The 17,793-nt window shown below is 41.5% G+C and overlaps 1 protein-coding gene across 2 annotated transcripts in view; it reads left to right on the top strand.

Annotated features, from left to right (window-relative positions):
- Positions 1 to 2,178: 2,178 nt before the first annotated feature.
- The window catches only part of MANBA (mannosidase beta), a 111,941-nt gene continuing 96,326 nt past the window's right edge, over positions 2,179 to 17,793 (top strand). Inside the window, exon 1 of one of the 2 annotated variants that reach the window (XM_047090481.1) lies at positions 2,179 to 2,389. In XM_047090481.1, coding sequence (XP_046946437.1) covers positions 2,213 to 2,389 — 177 coding nt within the window. In that variant the 5' untranslated portion in view covers positions 2,179 to 2,212. The remainder of the gene's footprint in view (positions 2,390 to 17,793) is intronic. The other variant, XM_047090480.1, reaches the window with a different exon arrangement.

Raw genomic sequence — 17,793 nt, 5'->3', positions numbered from 1 at the left:
TCATAGTCCTTTAATGTACCACGGTCAGGTGTTTGGTCTTTGTTAAGACCTAGTAGCATACTAGGACCTATGTTTCAGAGTAGTTCTTTATGGTGAGTTGCATAGCTTTGTTTTAGGATATAAGGATCTGTACTGTGACTCTTCTATTGGAGTTTGCCCCAAACTCTATATAACCTCCATGGATAAATCTCTAGCACTAGCAGATCTGTTGGATCACATGACGTAAGTGTAATTTTTCAGGTCTGACTATAGGCAATTACAAAGGCTTTACCTGACAGGCGTTGTGGGAAAAAGCCATCCCTTCATCCCATGCTTGGTATACAGCTAAAGTATTACAATCTCTAAAAGAAGTTGCAGTGAAGGACTGATGTCCCTCTGGCTCTTCACGCTTTTCACATATTTACATTCCTAGCTCCAGTAACATCATTCCTAGTCATTCCTAGGTCTCTTTATCTGAGGCCTTGGGCAGAGATCTTGTTCAGGTGACTCTGCTCGTATCTCCTTCCTTATTGGGCAACACAAGTGGGAAACCTTGAACACATTTATTCCTACTCAGGCTCAGTACCCAGTAACTTCCTATTCCTAACCCTTCCTCCACCCGGTCATCTACAGGGTCCATACAGCAGCCAGAGCCTTTTGTTCAGGGTTCCCTCAACAGTGAGACAACCCCACATCTCTGCTGATCCATCTGACCCTCAACTGGCATGTCATTTTATGGGGGAAATGAAGCAGGGAGGAGTTGACATCTGGTCTCTTTTAGCCTTTTGTTTATACCATCACAGTAAGTGATTAAAGGCTTTACTGTTTCCTTCATTATGACTCCTCTCCTTCTGGTATTCAAATGAAGTGTTTGTTCCACGTTTTTAAGTTCTCCCACAGTCCTCGAATACATGTCAACTCATTTTATGCTTATAACAACCTGAAAACAAGGTGCACTGTCCACATTTTTTAGTTCAGGACACTTTCCAGTTGAAGTCCCACACTTGGTGAGCAGCAGAGGATTTTACATTTGCCTGCACATTTAGTGCAGGTTTCTGAAACCTCAGGAGGCCGCCTCTGTGAGGCTTTATAAAACAGAGGGTCGTAGTCCACTAACATTAACGAAGGTGCTGTTCTATCTCTGGGCCAGGCTTTATGCTGCACGCTGTACACGGATTTTCTCAGCTCTCACAATGACCCTACGAATTAGGCAATTTTATTTATTTAAAAAATTTTTTTTTAACATTTATTTATTTTTTCAACATTTTTATTTATTTTTGGGACAGAGAGAGACAGAGCATGAACAGGGGAGGGGCAGAGAGAGAGGGAGACACAGAATCGGAAACAGGCTCCAGGCTCCGAGCCATCAGCCCAGAGCCTGACGCGGGGCTCGAACTCACGGACTGCGAGATCGTGACCTGGCTGAAGTCGGACGCTTAACCGACTGCGCCACCCAGGCGCCCCAACATTTATTTATTTTTGAGAGAGAGAGAGACAGAGCATGAACGGGGGAGGGTCAGAGAGGGAGACACAGAATCCGAAACAGGCTCCAGGCTCTGAGCGGTCAGCACAGAGCCCGATGCGGGGCTTGAACTCACGGACCGCGAGATCATGACCTGAGCTGAAGTCGGACGCTTAACCGACTGAGCCACCCAGGTGCCCCTAGGCAATTTTAGTTATTGTTTACTCTTCGAAGGGTGGGAGTACGCCCTGAGACCAACCTATGGAGGTGCAGGAGGTGAGCGTTACCACCTCCAGGAAGACACCTGCAGCGTGGATGAGCGTCTGGGGAAGTTTGGGGGGAATGAGGTGGTGAGTGTCTCGGTGTTTCGGTTCTCTGAAGCAGTCAGGGGCCTCTCTAGCTGTGTCTTGTCATCCTACTCTGTGTTCTTGAGCTTTCCGAGGCTTTGCGCGCCACTTTGTGCCCAGGAAACTGGGTGTCCCAATTACCGTGCACAGTTCTCGCCTCTCGTTAAGACACCGGAGCGTCAGGTAAAAGCGCCGAGCAGTGCTCAGACTGCAGAGGTACCAGCCCAGGACCGGCTTCTGCCGGTCTGCAGGGGATCTGCGCTCTCCGCCCACCCGCGTGGCCGCGGGAGCCGGGGCGGGTCCCCACAGCTCAGCTGACCTGGGGGCGGGGCCCGGGCGGGGGAGCGCCAGAGCCCGGGCCTCTTCCGAGGGGACCCGTGCTTCCGCGGCCTCCTGTCTGGGGATCGCAGCTGCTGCTCGCGGTATGCGCCTCCGCCTGCTTCTGCTGCTCGCCCTGTGCGGGGCGGGGCCCACTGCCGCAGCCCGCAGCCTCAGCTTGCGGGGAAGCTGGAGGATCCGCAGCGGGAACGGCTCGCTGGAGCTGCCGGGGAGGGTCCCCGGTTGCGTGCACAGCGCCCTGTTCCAGCGGGGCCTCATCCAGGTACTGCGTGCGGCCGCCCCGCCGGAGCCAGCACCGCGTGCCCCTCGCGGTGAGAGGGGCCAAGGAACCGCTTGGCAGCCCCCAAGCCTTGGGCTCTGTTCCCCGGGTTTAGATCTAACTTTACTTTTGCCTCTTCTGGTCTGTGGCAGGGAAATGCTGAAGCAGTTTGCCTTCTGTTGGCAGAGAGCACCGTTGGCTTCCGGGCTTGGTGGAAATAAGACGGAGCCAGTCAGGCACGTCGATGATTCTGGAAAGCGGAAGTTCGTACAGGGCAAACAGTGTTTCTACTGGCGGTTTTCCTGTTGCCATAGCTCTCCACTGAAGAGTGTGTAGAAAGGTCCTGTTACTGACAAAGCATAAGGCAGGGGATTCCTGTTTTACTGTGTGGACACTTCAGGGGACAATAGTTTTGCCAACTGTTAACTATATTGAGTAATGTCTCAGTTTTTCTCTTTTGCTTGTGGCCTCAGGGAGTCAGATTTGGGAATGATGCATGTAGGGTGAGGAGAATGAGATGTACAAGTAAGTGTAAGGTTGGATTACTAGTGCTAGTGTAAAGGCTAAATAATTTTTAAGACTGATTGGGATATGAAGAAAGATGTTTCTTAGGCCATGTGATGCGTGTGTGAGTGTGTCTTAGTTGCTCCAATTTATAGACCACTTGTTGAGGACAAGAGGTTTGTTGTGTGCAGAGGTTTGCAAACAACTTTTCCACCCTCTGCTGTTTTTATGGTTCCGTCAGCTGCATGTGGCTTTCGCATTCTTTAATTGTTCTTGCTCTGATAGAGGGTCGCCTGGGGGGCTCAAATCATGATCTCATAGTTGGTGAGTTTGAGCCCAGCACAGAGGCCACTTCAGATCCTCTGTCCCCCTCTCTCTCCACTCCTCCCTCTACTTACTCTCGCTCTCTCTCAAAAATAAATAAAAACATTTAAAAAATTAAAATCGTGGGGCGCCTGGGTGGCGCAGTCGGTTAAGCGTCCGACTTCAGCCAGGTCACGATCTCGCGGTCCGTGAGTTCGAGCCCCGCGTCAGGCTCTGGGCTGATGGCTCAGAGCCTGGAGCCTGTTTCCGATTCTGTGTCTCCCTCTCTCTCTGCCCCTCCCCCGTTCATGCTCTGTCTCTCTCTGTCCCAAAAATAAATAAACGTTGAAAAAAAAATTTTTTTAAAAATTAAAATCGTTCTTGCTTGGGAAAAGATGTACTTGATGAATATCTTTCAATCGTGTTTACCTGGGACAAGATGTACTTGACGCATTGTCCCAGTCCCCATAACAACTCTACAGAGTAGATCTTCTTATTTGCATTTTATGGATGATATGGAGTTATGGAGCCCAGAGAAGTTAGAGGATTTACCTAAGATCACACAACAATTAAGTGGGAGAAGTAGAAATCTAGCCCAGGCTGGCCTGACTCCATTCCGTAGCCTGGATTCTCAACTGTGCTACTCTTACCGCAGTGTTTTGAAAAATTGTTTTTGAAGCACTGTTGTTGACTTTCAGGAGTGTCATTAACAGTGTACTTAAATGACGCGATTGTCAACTGGGGTTATGCAAAATTTATGATCTGGCACACATTAGCTTTTTTTCAAGAAATATGTATCAGAAAGGAAGTGAATGTTGTAAATGAATGACACTGACCACAGTCCAGTTTATTTTTTAAAACAAGTAATTCTCTGGGGCGCCTGGGTGGCGCAGTCGGTTAAGCGGCCGACTTCAGCCAGGTCACGATCTCGCGGTCCGTGAGTTCGAGCCCCGCGTCGGGCTCTGGGCTGATGGCTCAGAGCCTGGAGCCTGTTTCCGATTCTGTGTCTCCCTCTCTCTCTGCCCCTCCCCCGTTCATGCTCTGTCTCTCTCTGTCCCAAAAATAAATAAACGTTGAAAAAAAAAAAAATTAAAAAAAAAAAATAAAACAAGTAATTCTCAAATTTAGGTACTTCCACTATTTTTAGTTAACAAACTGCTTGTGACATAGACCACAGCCTACCTTGGTACCCTGAGGCTTCACTCATATATCTTGAGAATTCCTGTGTCTATTTGGCAGGGTCTCTCCTTGCCTCATTTCACTGATAAAATTAAGGCAATGGGAAATAGTGGTTTTAGCAAGTAGGATGATTGTTCCATTTTATGAGGCTACATATTAAGAAACAATGTTTGGTTACCAGCTAATGAGGAGGTTGCTCACAGTGTGAAATAACAGACTTTTCCTCCTGAAAATAATTTACATTGTTTGCCAAATATTTCAAATTTGTAGAAGAACTTTAAGTTTAGTAAGGTGGATGTGGGTTTTATTTATTTTAAATATTCATTTATTTATTAAATTTTTTTAATGTTTATTTTTGAGAGAGAGAGAGAGAGAGAGTGAGTGTGAGTGGGGGAGGGGCAGAGAGAGAGAGAGAGAGAGAGAGAGAGAGAGAGACACAGAATCTGAAACAGGTTCCAGGCTCTGAGCTGTCAGCACAGAGCCCGACACAGGGCTCGAACTTGGGAATGGCGAGATCATGACCTAGGCAGAAGTCGAACACTTAACCGACTGAGCCACTCAGGTGCCCCTGTTTATTTATTTATTTATTTTTTTTTATTTTTTTTTTTTCAACGTTTATTTATTTTTGGGACAGAGAGAGACAGAGCATGAACGGGGGAGGGGCAGAGAGAGAGGGAGACACAGAATCGGAAACAGGCTCCAGGCTCTGAGCCATCAGCCCAGAGCCTGACGTGGGGCTCGAACTCACGGACTGCGAGATCGTGACCTGGCTGAAGTCGGACGCTTAACCGACTGCGCCACCCAGGCGCCCCCCCCTGTTTATTTATTTTTAAGAGAGAGAGAGAGAGAGCACAAGCAGAGTAGGGGCAGAGAGAGAAAGAGAGAGGGAGACGGAATCTGAAGCAAGCTCCAGGCTCTGAGCTGTCAGCACAGAGTCTGATGTGGGGCTCGAACCCACGAACCATGGGCCGAAGTTGGATGCTCAACTGACTGAGCCACCTAGGCGCCCCTGGATGTGGGTTTTAAATGGTAGTGGGATGAGAAATGGGGAAGGCTTTTGGGAATTGGAGAACTCCAAGCCTAATCATCAGCAACATCAGTATTATTACTGAATAATATGCTACTTTTATTCCACCTGCTTTATTACAACATTGCCATCCTTTTTTGGTGTTGGCCCTCAGGAAATATTCTATAGTTTAGAGCAGGCAGTGGCCCCCATACTGTGTTTACACAAGAACTTGAAACATATCTTGCCAAAGTCATTTGCTTATTCATTTACCTAATTATCTCATAAGTATTTATTTAGTACTTCCAACATAGCAGGCACTATTCAAAGTGCTTGAAATTGAGTGGTGAAGAAACAAACTCTGTGCGAATAGACATTCTAGTGGAGGAGATAGACAATAAGCAAATTAATAGGTAACAATGTCGGGTGGTGCACCTAAGAGAAATAAAGCCGATTAAAGGAAGGGAGCGTAGGAGGCTGGTTGGGAAGGATTCCTATTAAAATAAAGTGGTTAAAGATAGCCATTTTGATAAAGTGACTTTTAAACAGAGATCTTTTTGATAAGGTCTGTTTTAAGAAGAAGTGCATTCTCAGCAAAGAGGGAAAAAAGGCCCGAGTGGAGAGGGGAGAGGCCTTGAGGTGGAAGCATGCTCGACAAGTTCCAGGATTAGTGAGCTGGCCAGTGTAAGCCAGAGAGAAAGGGAATGTGTTCAAAGAAGGCATCAAGGGCAGTCCATGCAGGGCTTATAAACTATGGGAAACACCTTGGATTTTATTCTGCATATGATGGGACTTTATTGGGAGTTTTGAGCTTAGACTTGCATGAATGGATCTGCCTATTAGAAAATCATTCTGGCTATGTGAAGACTGCCGCAGAATGAAAGCATGGACACTAAGTACAGGACTATTACTTTTGAATGGACAGGAGATAACTTCCTGCTTGGACCAAGGTGGCAGCAGCAAACTGGTGAGAAATCCTGGGAGAACACTTTTTTTTTTTTTCTTGGTGTAGAATCTTAGTTTATCTGTTTACACATGTGGCTTCTATGAGTGTAGACATTTTTTTTTTTTTTGCATTTCATAACTTGTTTTATTTTTTATTTTTTTAAATTTACATCCAAATTAGTTAGCATATAGTGCAACAGTGACTTCAGGAGTAGATTCCTTAGTGTCTCTTACCCATTTAGCCCATCCCCCCCTCCCACAACCCCTTCCTGTAACCCTCAGTTTGTTCTCCATATTTATGAGTCTCTTCTGTTTTGTCCCCCTCCGTTTTTATATTATTTTTGTTTCCCTTCCCTTATGTTCATCTGTTTTGTCTCTTAAAGTCCTCATATGAGTGAAGTCATATGATTTTTGTCTTTCTCTAATTTCACTTAGCATAATACCGTCTAGTTCCATCCACGTAGTTGCAAATGGCAAGATTTCATTCTTTTTGATTGCCGAGTAAATACTCCATTGTATATATATACCACACCTTCTTTACCCATTCATCCACCGATGGACATTTGGGCTCTTTCCATACTTTGGCTATTGTTGATAGTGCTATTATAAACATGGGGGTGCATGTGTCCCTTCGAAACAGCACGCCTGTATCCCGTGGACAAATGCCTAGTAGTGCAATTGCTGGGTTGTAGGGTAGTTCTGTTTTTAGTTTTTTGAGGATTGTGAAAATACATTTTATATATATGTATGTGTGTGTGTGTGTGTGTGTGTGTGTATACATATATATGTATATGTATATATATGTATGTACGTATATATATGTATATATGTATATATTTTTTGTAAGCTTATTTATTTTAAAAGAGAGAGTATGGGGGAGGGCCAGAGAGAGTGGGAGAGAGAAAATCCCAAGCAGGCTCCACACTGTCAGCTCAGAGCCCGATGTGGGGCTCGAACCCACAAACAGTGAGATCATGCCCTGAGCCAAAATCAAGAGTCAGATGCTTAGCTCTCTGAGCCAGCCAGGTGCCATGAGAACACATTTAAATGTAGAACCAGTAGGATTATTTCAGTTTGATTTGTTGATGGATTGGGCATAAGGTGTGAAAGAGGAGTCAAGGAAAAGTTCAGGATTTTTCGGTCTGAACAGTTGATTAAATGGAATTCATATTTACTGAGAGGCTCCTGTGGCCAGCATGGGTGTTTCATAGGTGACTGTATTTCCTATACAGAATCTAAATCTTAGGTGTCTTGGAGAGTCTTTTGAGCTTCCTGTTAAAGGTTATCATTCATTCATTCAGCCTACTATTATACCACACACTAAAGTATGCATTACAGTAAAAAAGAAATGAGTAAGACTCAGTTCCTATTTTGTAGGAGGTCACATTCTTGTGAGGCAGATGATAAGATATAAGTGCTTAGATAAGGGGACTCTTGTTAGGAAAGGTCTCAGCTTTCCTATTCAATTCCTCAGCGCAAGTTTGAAAAGCTTTTTTTTTCCTTTTTAAATAAAAGATACTCTCAAATTAGAGAGTCTGTGCCAAAATTAGAAAATATAGGTAGTAAGAAGAAGAAAACTTGGAAACCTGGCTTTCAGAGATAACTATTAAAATTTTTAAATGTACTATATCTCCATTCAGAATTTTTGTCTGTATACACTTTTGATAATTATTTACAGTTTAACAACTTTTTTGTATAGAGTGTTTTTGATAGTTTTACATACAATAAACATATTTCTAACAAACCATATTTAATGGCTCTTTTTTATTTCATTGTGTACGTTTGCTACCATTTATAATCAGTCACTTACTGTTGGATTGTTGTCTTACTTGATTTTTTTCTATTCTTTGGTGAAGATCCTTTTAGCTAAATTTTAGTTAGTGTATATCCTTATTTTCTTAGACAGTTCTTAGAAGTGCGATTGCTGATTCAAAGGGTATGCACATTTTTAGTGTTATAATATGTACTTCTCAGTTTTTTTTCAATAAAAATTGTAATAGTTTTATGCTCCCATTATCATTTTATCCCAGTGCTCATTTTAAGTGCTAGATTTGGATATTATTTTAAAAAGCAGAAACAGGGGCACCTGGGTGGCTCAGTCAGTTGGGCAGCCAACTTCGGCTCAGGTCATGATCTCAACAGTTCGCGAGTTTAAGCCCGGCTTTGCGCTCTGTGCTGACAGCTCGGAGCCTGGAGCCTGCTTCAGATTCTGTGTCTCGCTCTCTGCCTCTCCCCATTCTCGCTGTTTCTCTGTCTCTCAAAAATAAATAAACATTAAAAAATGTTTAAAAAATAAAAGACAAGAACAATTTACTTTGTAGTAAGGTTGAACAATTTTTATCATGTTTATTGGTGATTTGCGGTTACTTATTCATGTTCTTTATTTTTCTATTAGCTATTAATCTTTTAAAATATAGATTTGTTAGACCTCTTTATTTGTTACATATTTTCAAAAATGTCCCATTCATTAATGATGTATTTTATCGCATAGATGTTTTAAAGTTTTATATATTGAAAGCTTATAAGGTTTTTTCCTTTTATGATTGTTTCTTTGTTTGATATTATGCTTTGAAAGTAATTCCCTCTCTCTCAATTAAATAAATATTTACAAATATTTCTTTTTTTGTAACTTTATAATTCCTTTTCATATTTAAAATATTGATCCATTTGAATTTTTTTCAAATGGTTAGTTTTTTATATCCCATAATTTAACAATTTCTCTTTTGTTCATTGATATAAAACATTAATTTTTCATGTATGAAATTCTCATATACTGATACTTTTCTCATTCCCTCTTTTAAAATTACTTTTTAAAGCATTATAAATATTTAATGCTTAAAAAAATTGTTTTAAATGTTTATTTTTGAGAGAGAGAGGGAGAGATAGAGCATGAGCAAGGTGGGGCAGAGAGACAGAGGGAGACACAGAATCTGAAGCAGGATCCAGGCTCTGAGCTATCAACACAGAATCCGATGCAGGGCTCAAATTCATGAGCTGCGAAATCATGATCTGAGCCGAAGTCAGACGTTTAACCTACTGAGCCACCCAGGCACTCCAAATATTTAATGCTTATTGAACAACAACAACAAAATTGATGCACAAAAATATAAAATATAAAGAACAAGGAAAAAATAATGAAAAGCATACTACAAAGCAGGAGTAATCACTGTAAAATTTTTCATGTGTATCTTTCCAGATTTTTCTAAGTATGTACAAATACAATAATATAAAAATTAAATCAATTTCTGAAATAGTTTTGTAAGTACTTCTTCATTTAAAATATATGGTGAACATCTTTCTCCATCCACAAGTGTCTATAAATATAGATCTAGAATAATTTTTAATAACTATATAGATTCCATTTTGAAGATGTGTTCTACACTTAAATCTACACTTAAAAATAGAAGAAAATATATTATAAATATATGAATATCTACATGTACTAAAAAATGGTAGACACCAAATGCTTAGAACTTTTTCTCTAAATTTTATTACTGCCTTCTATCCTTCATAATGTAACTGGGACAGATGGTCAGAGAAGAAGATTTTGTATATTCTTGTACTCTGAAAGTAGCCAAGAGGCAATTGCCATGTGAATATACTTCTAAAGCTTTTTGTTATGGTGAATTTCAAACAAATTAAAAAAAAAAGTAACTCAATGAACCCCATTTACCCATCACCTGGCTTCAGCACAGTCCATTTTGTTTCTTTGTCCAGTCATTATACTACCCCTTACTTGAAGCAGTCCCAGATATCACATCATTTCATTCTCAAACATTTCACTGTGGGTCTCTAACTATAATACCATTATCACCATTTTAATATTTTTGTTGTGTTTCAGAGAAGGAGGTTTCACAATGATGGTCCAAAATGGCCAAACATAAATTTATTTTTAAAGAAGAGGTACTTTTTCTGGTTGCCGTACTCACCTTCTACAAAAGACTTAAAAATGGGATACTTGGTTTTATTGGACCATTTTATGTGAAGTGATTTCAAAATCTTTTAGGAAAGGAATCATTTAAAGATCTGTAGGGTTTCTAGAAGTTCGACTGCTTAAACAACGTGTGGCATTGAGGAGATAAATTAGCTAAGGACTCTGCATTTGAAGTTTAAATTTGAGCAGAAATAGTCATTCAGTTTTGAGGAAGAGAAAATCACAAGGTTTTTAAGCCTTTTTTCTTTTATTTTTTAAGCCTTTTTTTTAAGTTCATTTATTATTTCTGAGAGATAAAGAGAGCACAGTGGGGGAGGGGCAGAGAGCAAGAGAGGGAAACACAGAATCCGAAGCAGGTTCCAGGCTCTGAGCTGTCAGCACAGAGCCTGATGTGGGCTCGAAGTCAGACGCTTAACTGACTGAGCCACCCAGGTGCCCCAAGCCTTTTTTTTTTAAAGATAGCTTTAGAAAATCCTGATTCTTGGGGTGCCTCGGTTGCTCAGTTGAACACCCCACTCTTGTCTCACAATTTGTAGGTTCAAGCCCTGCGTCCAGCTCTGCACTGACAGCACAGAGCAGAGCCTGCTTGGGATCCTCTCTCTCCTTCTCTCTCTGCCTTTCCCCTGCTCATGCTCTCTATCTCAAATAAATAAACTTAAAAAAAAAAAAAAAAGAAAATCCTGATCCTTAAACCTGGACACATGCTTCTTCGTTTGATGCCTTGTCAGGTGTATTTAGGGCATAGGAGGATTTGCTTCTCATGGCCCAACACTGGGAATCAAAGCATCATCTGAGAGTTCAATCTTGAGGCTGGCTGGTCTTCATCACCCATAGGTGTATATAGTCAACCTAGACTGTGAAATTCATCTGCATGTAATAATTATTTAATATTTTCCATGTGCAATGCACTCTCTTTGACCCTTTCAGGTGCACCTGTTCACATAATTCCCACCGCAACCCTGTGGAGAAGGTATCATTACTTATACTGACTGAGGCTCACACAAGTTATGGCCTAAGAGCATGCATCTAATAAATGGTGGGACAAGGATTCAACCCGCATCTTTTCATGGCCCACACTGCCTGTTGGCAAGAATAAATAGTAAGCAAAGAGAATAATTACTGTTTTAATTTAAAGATGTCCAGTAAACACAGTGATGAGCACAGCATACTACTGTCCAAAATATATCACTAGAAGCATCCCATTTGCCAGAAGTTCTTGATAAATGCAATAATTCCTGAGGGTCAGTGCACACATCACTTCCTTATTCTCTGTGACTCAGAAGTCTCTTAGTTTCAGCCATTACCTCTGTGCCACAACTGGTCTGGTGCCTTCATCTCTAACTCTGTCCTCCTGATTTGTGTCTGGAGATTTGGCTCCACTCTTCTACCTGAATGTCTTCATGGAGTATTGAAACTCTATATATGCAGATACCTCTTCTCTCAACTCTCCCAATCCTTAGTTTTTCTTCTTTTATCTATCTCCTTTTTTTTTTTATGTTTACTTATTTATTTTTGAGACAGAGAGAGAGAATGGGAGAGCACAAGTGGGGAAAGGACAGAGAGAGAGAGAGAGAGAGAGAGAGAGAGAGAGAGAGACAGAATTTGAAACAAGTTCCAGACTCTGAGCTGTCAGCACAGAGTCCAATGTGGGGCTCAAACCCACAAACCATGAGATAATGACCTAGGCTGAAGTCAGATGCTTAACCGACTAAGCCACCCAGGCGCCTCTGCCTATTTCTAATAAGAGCACCAACATTTTCTCAGTAAATGAGGCCTGGAATTTTGGTGCCATTTTTGTTTCTTCTCACATATGTTGCAACTTGTGCAACTTGTAGGTCCAGCCTACAACAACATCTTACAACCATTCTGGCCAAGTCATTTGTACTGTTATCAACCTCGCTTATTGTTTTCTTTTTAAAAAAGAGGTCAACTGATTTTAGAAACAGATAAAGGAAATACAATTGATCCTTGAACAACGTGGGTTTGAATTTACACATGAATTTTTTTCAGTAAATACAGCACAATACTATAAATGTGTTTTCCTTATGATTTTCTTAACATTTTCTTTTCTCTAGCCTAGTTTATTGTAAGAATACAGTATATAATCCATATAACATACACAATATGTTAATTATGTTATTGGTAAAGTTTCTGGTCAATAGTAGGCTATTAGTAGTTAAGTTTTTGGGGAGCCAAAAGTTAATCAGATTTTTGACCATGCAGGGTTTAGGAGCACTTACTGTTAACTGTACCCCTGAGGGTTAACTGTAATGATAAAAAAAAAAATTGAAGGTAGGGGGCACCTGGGTGGCTAAGTCGGTTAAGTGTCTGATTCTTGATTTCAGCTCAGGTCATGATCTCATGGTCATGAAATCAAGCCTGGGATCAGGCTCTGGCCTCGGCATGGAGCCTGCATTAGATTCAGTCTCTCTCTCTCTCTCTCTCTCTCTCTCTCTCTCTCTCTCTCTCTCTCTTTCTCCCCCTCTTCCCCCTCCCCTGCTTGTGTGCATGATCTCTTTGTCAAAAAAAAAAAAAAGAAAGAAAAAAATTACAGGTGGGAAACATAATCAAAGCAAGTATTCTTTCATCCCTGTCTCCTAGTTTTCTAGTTCCCTTCTACGGAAACAACTACAGTTAACCAGATTCTTGTGTATATTTATGTATCTTATGCTATATGTCTATATACATATAGAGTTATCTGTATTTCCCTTCATAAATGATAGCATTCTATGTATGTTGTTTGGTACTGACTTTTTTCTTTCACTTGACATCTCATAGAAGTCATTTCAGATCCGTACGTATAACAGTAATGACAGCTATCATTTGTTGAATGCTTGCTATGAGTAATGAATGGTTCTGAGCACCTTCCACATGTTACCTCTTGCAATGTTCATCCTGATCCTGGGAGGTACTATTATTATCTCTGTTCTAGAACTGAGAAAACAGAAGTATAGGGGTGTTGTATGAGCTTCACAAGCTCCCACAGGTATTAGGGCCAAGCTAGGGCTTGAACTCATGTGAACAAGATTGCTCCCCACTGCTGCTCTTACCTGTCAGCTCCATCCACACCCCTAGCTTCGTCTCAGAGGCAAGAACTATGGCTGCGCAGCTGTTCAACTGCCCACCCTTGCTCCTGAGCAAGTGTGATTTCCAACTCCTCTGACCCTCATGTCAGTCAAGAATCTCTCTCCAGGCATTTATGCTAATCTTTCATGAGTTCTACCCTGCACTGTGGAGTGGGCTAAGAAAATCATTTTGTTTCTCCTTTTAAATTCCCCTTTTAATACTCTTTGGTCAGAAAATAAGGAGTTTCCTTAACTCACAACCCCTTTTTACCTAGAGCTGTGTTAGATGTGAAGCAGTATTTACTAGTTTAAGGATTTTAAGCAAAAATAACATTAAGGCCAATCAAAATGTTTTGACTTATGAGGGTGCTTAGATGGCTCAGTCGGTTAAGCGTCCGACTCTTGATTTCAGCTCAGGTCATGATCCCAGGGTCGTGAGTTGGAGCCCCACGTTGGGCTTTATGCTGATAGCACACGGAGCCTGCTTGGAAGTCTCTCCTCTCTCTCTCTCTCTGCCCCTCTCCCTGCTTGCATGTGTACTTTCTTGCTCTCAAAATAAATCAACTTAAAAACATGTTTTGACTTATGGACTTGGGATCTCTTGTATATGTGAAGCTGCTGAAGTAAGAATCATAGCTGAGCTCATTTTGACAATGGATAAACAAGTTTGGAGAGTGCAGCTTCTTCTGAATGGAACACATCAATATCCCTATGTGGGTTAGGGTAGATCAGCTTCCTATGAAAGTCTTTTCTTCTTTTTCTTTTTATTATATGGTATCTAGTACATGGAAAGTTTTATGCACATGTGCATTTGTGACTTTTAAAGCCTATGATTAAATGAAGACCCATGCACCTGCCATCCAGTTTATGAACCTGCACATTGCCAACACTATTGCAGTTACCTTGCCTCTCCCAATCCTATCACTTGCCTCCCCCTAAGGTAACTGCTATTCTGAGTTATCACTTTCTTGCTTTTTACAAATTAAGGTTTTATATATCTGTGTATCTTTTTTAAAAGTTTATTTATTTTGAGAGAGAGAGAGACAGCACGAGTGGGGGAGGGGCAGAGAGAGGGAGAGAGAGAGAATCCCAAGCAGGCTCCGCACTGACAATGCAGAGCCCAACGTGGGGCTCAAACTCACGAAACTGTGAGATCATGACCTGAGCTGAAACCAAGAGTCAGATGCTTAGCCGACTGAACCACCCAGGTGCTCCCAAATATCTGTGTATCTTAATATATTGGTTACTTTTGCTTATTTTTAAATGAATGTTTTCTTAAACTTTATTTTTTTTGCCTAAGTGTCCAAGAATATATCTGTGTGTGAAATAGTTGCGAAGACTTCCTTTTCTGTATTTAACTCCATTTGAAGTAATTATGTCTGGGATGGAATCAGGCATTGGATTGAAGCAGAACTGGGGAGTGGAAACGCTATACCTGGTTAAGGAATTTATGTATCTCTAAATGGATGTAATAGATGAAGTTCAGAAGCTTACAGAGAAAATGGGACGGATAATGTTGTTTGCATGGCGTGGGGCCACATAGTCTGTTGATGTACAGCAGGTATGGTAAATGGCAATGATAAATAACCAGCCCTACATAGCATGTTTATCCCCTGGTTCCCACTTGGTAGTAGCACTGACTTTGTAACTGTTGACGACGTTTGTGACATTAATGGCAGTATTAGGGAATGACTGAGTGTGTGGACTCTGGAGCCAGATGTCTTGGGTCTGAATCAGTGCTGCACCACTTCATAGCCATTTGACTTTGAGCTTTGGACTCTTTGTTAGTAAAGGGGAATGAAGATAATACCTGCCCCATTGGGTCATGGGCACTAGGGTAGCTATCAGCTATTGTTGCTGTGATCATCTGGTATAAAAGTGTAGGTGTATTTGGCATGAGGCATTGTAGAATAGTTGAAAAAATGTTAGACTGCCTTGATTTAGTTCCTGGATGTACTGCTTAGTTGGGGGACCTCAGGAGTGGAATCTTTTGGAACTTTCGTTTCTTTCTCTATAAATGCACTGCATGTGTTGGTTATGAAGACAAAAGCATGTGAGTGGCTATCTCGGTTAACAAATGATACTTCTGTTGTTTTTTAGGGTTCGTGGGTTTGCCTAACAACTCAGTGACTTACGTGGTTTCTTAGTCATCAGGTGTAACACTGAACTGCTGTTAGCTTTATTTTATTTAATTTTTGTTTGTTTTCAGGTTTCAACTTTTTAAAGTTTATTTATTTATTTATAATGAGAGAGAAAGAGAGAGAGTGAGCATGAGCGGGGGGGGGTGGGGGCAGAGAGAGAGAGGGAGAGAGAGAGCGGGCTCTGCGCTGTCAGCGAGAAGCCCCATGTGGGGCTAGAACTAACGAACCGTGAGATCATGACCTAAGCTGAAACCAAGAGTTGGGCGCTTAACTGACTGAGCCACCCAGGCACCCCCAGGTTTCAACTTTTTAATAAGTTCCGTGAAGGATATCCTGAATGCTGGATAAGACACAACAGAGTACTTTTTTTCTTCCAGTATTAAAAAAAAATGACATTCACAAATGTCATTTTTTAAAGAAACTTATATGTAGTTAAGATGGTGACCTTGAATTAAAAAACACCTCTAATCATGTTCTTGATTTCTTGTAGTTGCATTTGGAAATTGCTTCCTGGTCATGATAAACATTGTGTACAGGCTCTTAAAATGTCTCTAAGTGTACATTATTATAATTTTTTTTTTTAAAAAGCACTCTGGCCAAACTTTTTTTTTTTTTTTTTTTTTTGCCAGAATCAGTAATCCTGAGAGCCCAAACTAAAAACGTGGTAAAAGGAAAATACCCAAACTCAATAAATGTCCTAGGATTTGTCTTTAAGTGGGAGAAGATTTTTAAAAAACACATGAAGCTTTCTAAAAGGTCTTTAACAAGCTACCTTGGGAGCTCAGTTTAAAAATAGAAGTTGATGCACTAACACAGATGTTTCAGCGCAGCTCCAAAAATCTTTATAAGTACAGCCATTTGGAAGGATGATCCGGGATCAGAAGTTTTATTCCTTGTGTAGCTACCACATTAGATGCACATGCCTGAACTTGGAGGTCAAAATTGTCTCTGTCGTTTCCTCCTGAGTAGCGGTCATAACCACCTGGCTTCTACCACCAGTCTCTGGGCCTTCCACATCCATATCCATATCCTCCAGGCCGCTGTCATATCTGCCACTCCCATAGCTCTGGTCCCTACCACCTCTACAGTAGCTGCAACCACGCCCGTGGGCCCCAAAGGCACTGCCTCCAGTTCCCCTGGCTAACTTGCCCAGGTGATCCACACAGATCTGGCGACCATCCAGAGACTCTCCATTCATGGCTCCCATGGCATCTGAGGCATGCTCTGGACTGGTGAAGGTGGTAAAACCAAAACCCCAGAATCGCTGCATCTCGCGGCCCTTGACAATGACCCCCTCAGAAATAGGACCAAACCTACTGAAGTGGTCTTCCAGAGTCTGCTCATCGGAGTTCAAGTTGAGCCCTCCCACAAAAAGCGTCCCTTGTTCAGAAGACACGGCAATGAGTTCAAGTACTGCAAATTAAGTGAAAGGACCAGAAGAACAGCTACCATCGAGGAGCTTATGAACGAAGGGAGTCAAACCATTCTAGAATCAAATTAAGTTGGTTGTTTAGCATTTGGAATAATGATTAGAAAGATAATATAAGCTTCTGCAACCTTTATTTTAGGGAGGTTAAAATATTTTCCCTTGGTAAGAGGAACTTTTGTTAGTAGACTTTATTTTTTGGAGCAATTTTAGGTTCACAGCAAAATTGAAAGAAAAATACAGACGGCTCCCATATATCACCCCCACCCCACATGCACAGCCCTCCCATTATCAACACCCCCCTGCCCCCGCCACCAGAGTGGTACATTTGTTATCATCAGTGAATCTATACTGACAAATCATTATCACCCAAAGTCTATAGTTTCCATTAGAATCCACTCTTGGTATTATATATTCTATGGATTTTGACAAATGTATAATGATATGTATTCACTATTGTAGTATCATTTAGAGAAGTTTCACTGCCTTCAAAATCCTCTGTGCTTTGCCTATTCACCCCTCTCTCCCTTAATCCCTGGCAACCAGTGATCTTTTTACTGTCACCATAGTTTTACCTTCTCCAGGACACCATGTATTTGGAATCATGTAGTATGTAGCCTTTTCAGATTGGCTTCTTTCAAGTAAAAGAAAAATTTTAACCTCTAAATTCTGTTTGTCTAGGGGTGCCTGGGTGGCTCAGTCGGTTGAGCGTCTGACTCTTGTTTTTGGCTCAGGTCATGATCTCACAGTTTATGGGATGAGCCCTGTGTCGTCAGCATAGACACTGCTTGTGATTCTCTTTCTCCCTCTCTTTCCGCTCCTACCCTGCTTGCGCACGCATGTGCTCATTCTCTCTCTCTCTCTCTCTCTCTCTCTCTCTCTCAAAAAACAAAATAAACATTTA

This window comes from Lynx rufus, unplaced genomic scaffold, assembly GCF_022079265.1.
Source record: "Lynx rufus isolate CCGP_SWC_20201006 ecotype Redwood Valley unplaced genomic scaffold, mLynRuf1.p SCAF_3, whole genome shotgun sequence".
NCBI lineage: Eukaryota > Metazoa > Chordata > Mammalia > Carnivora > Felidae > Lynx > Lynx rufus.
Note: the sequence above shows the minus strand (reverse complement) of the source record. Positions and strands in the feature narration are given on the sequence as shown.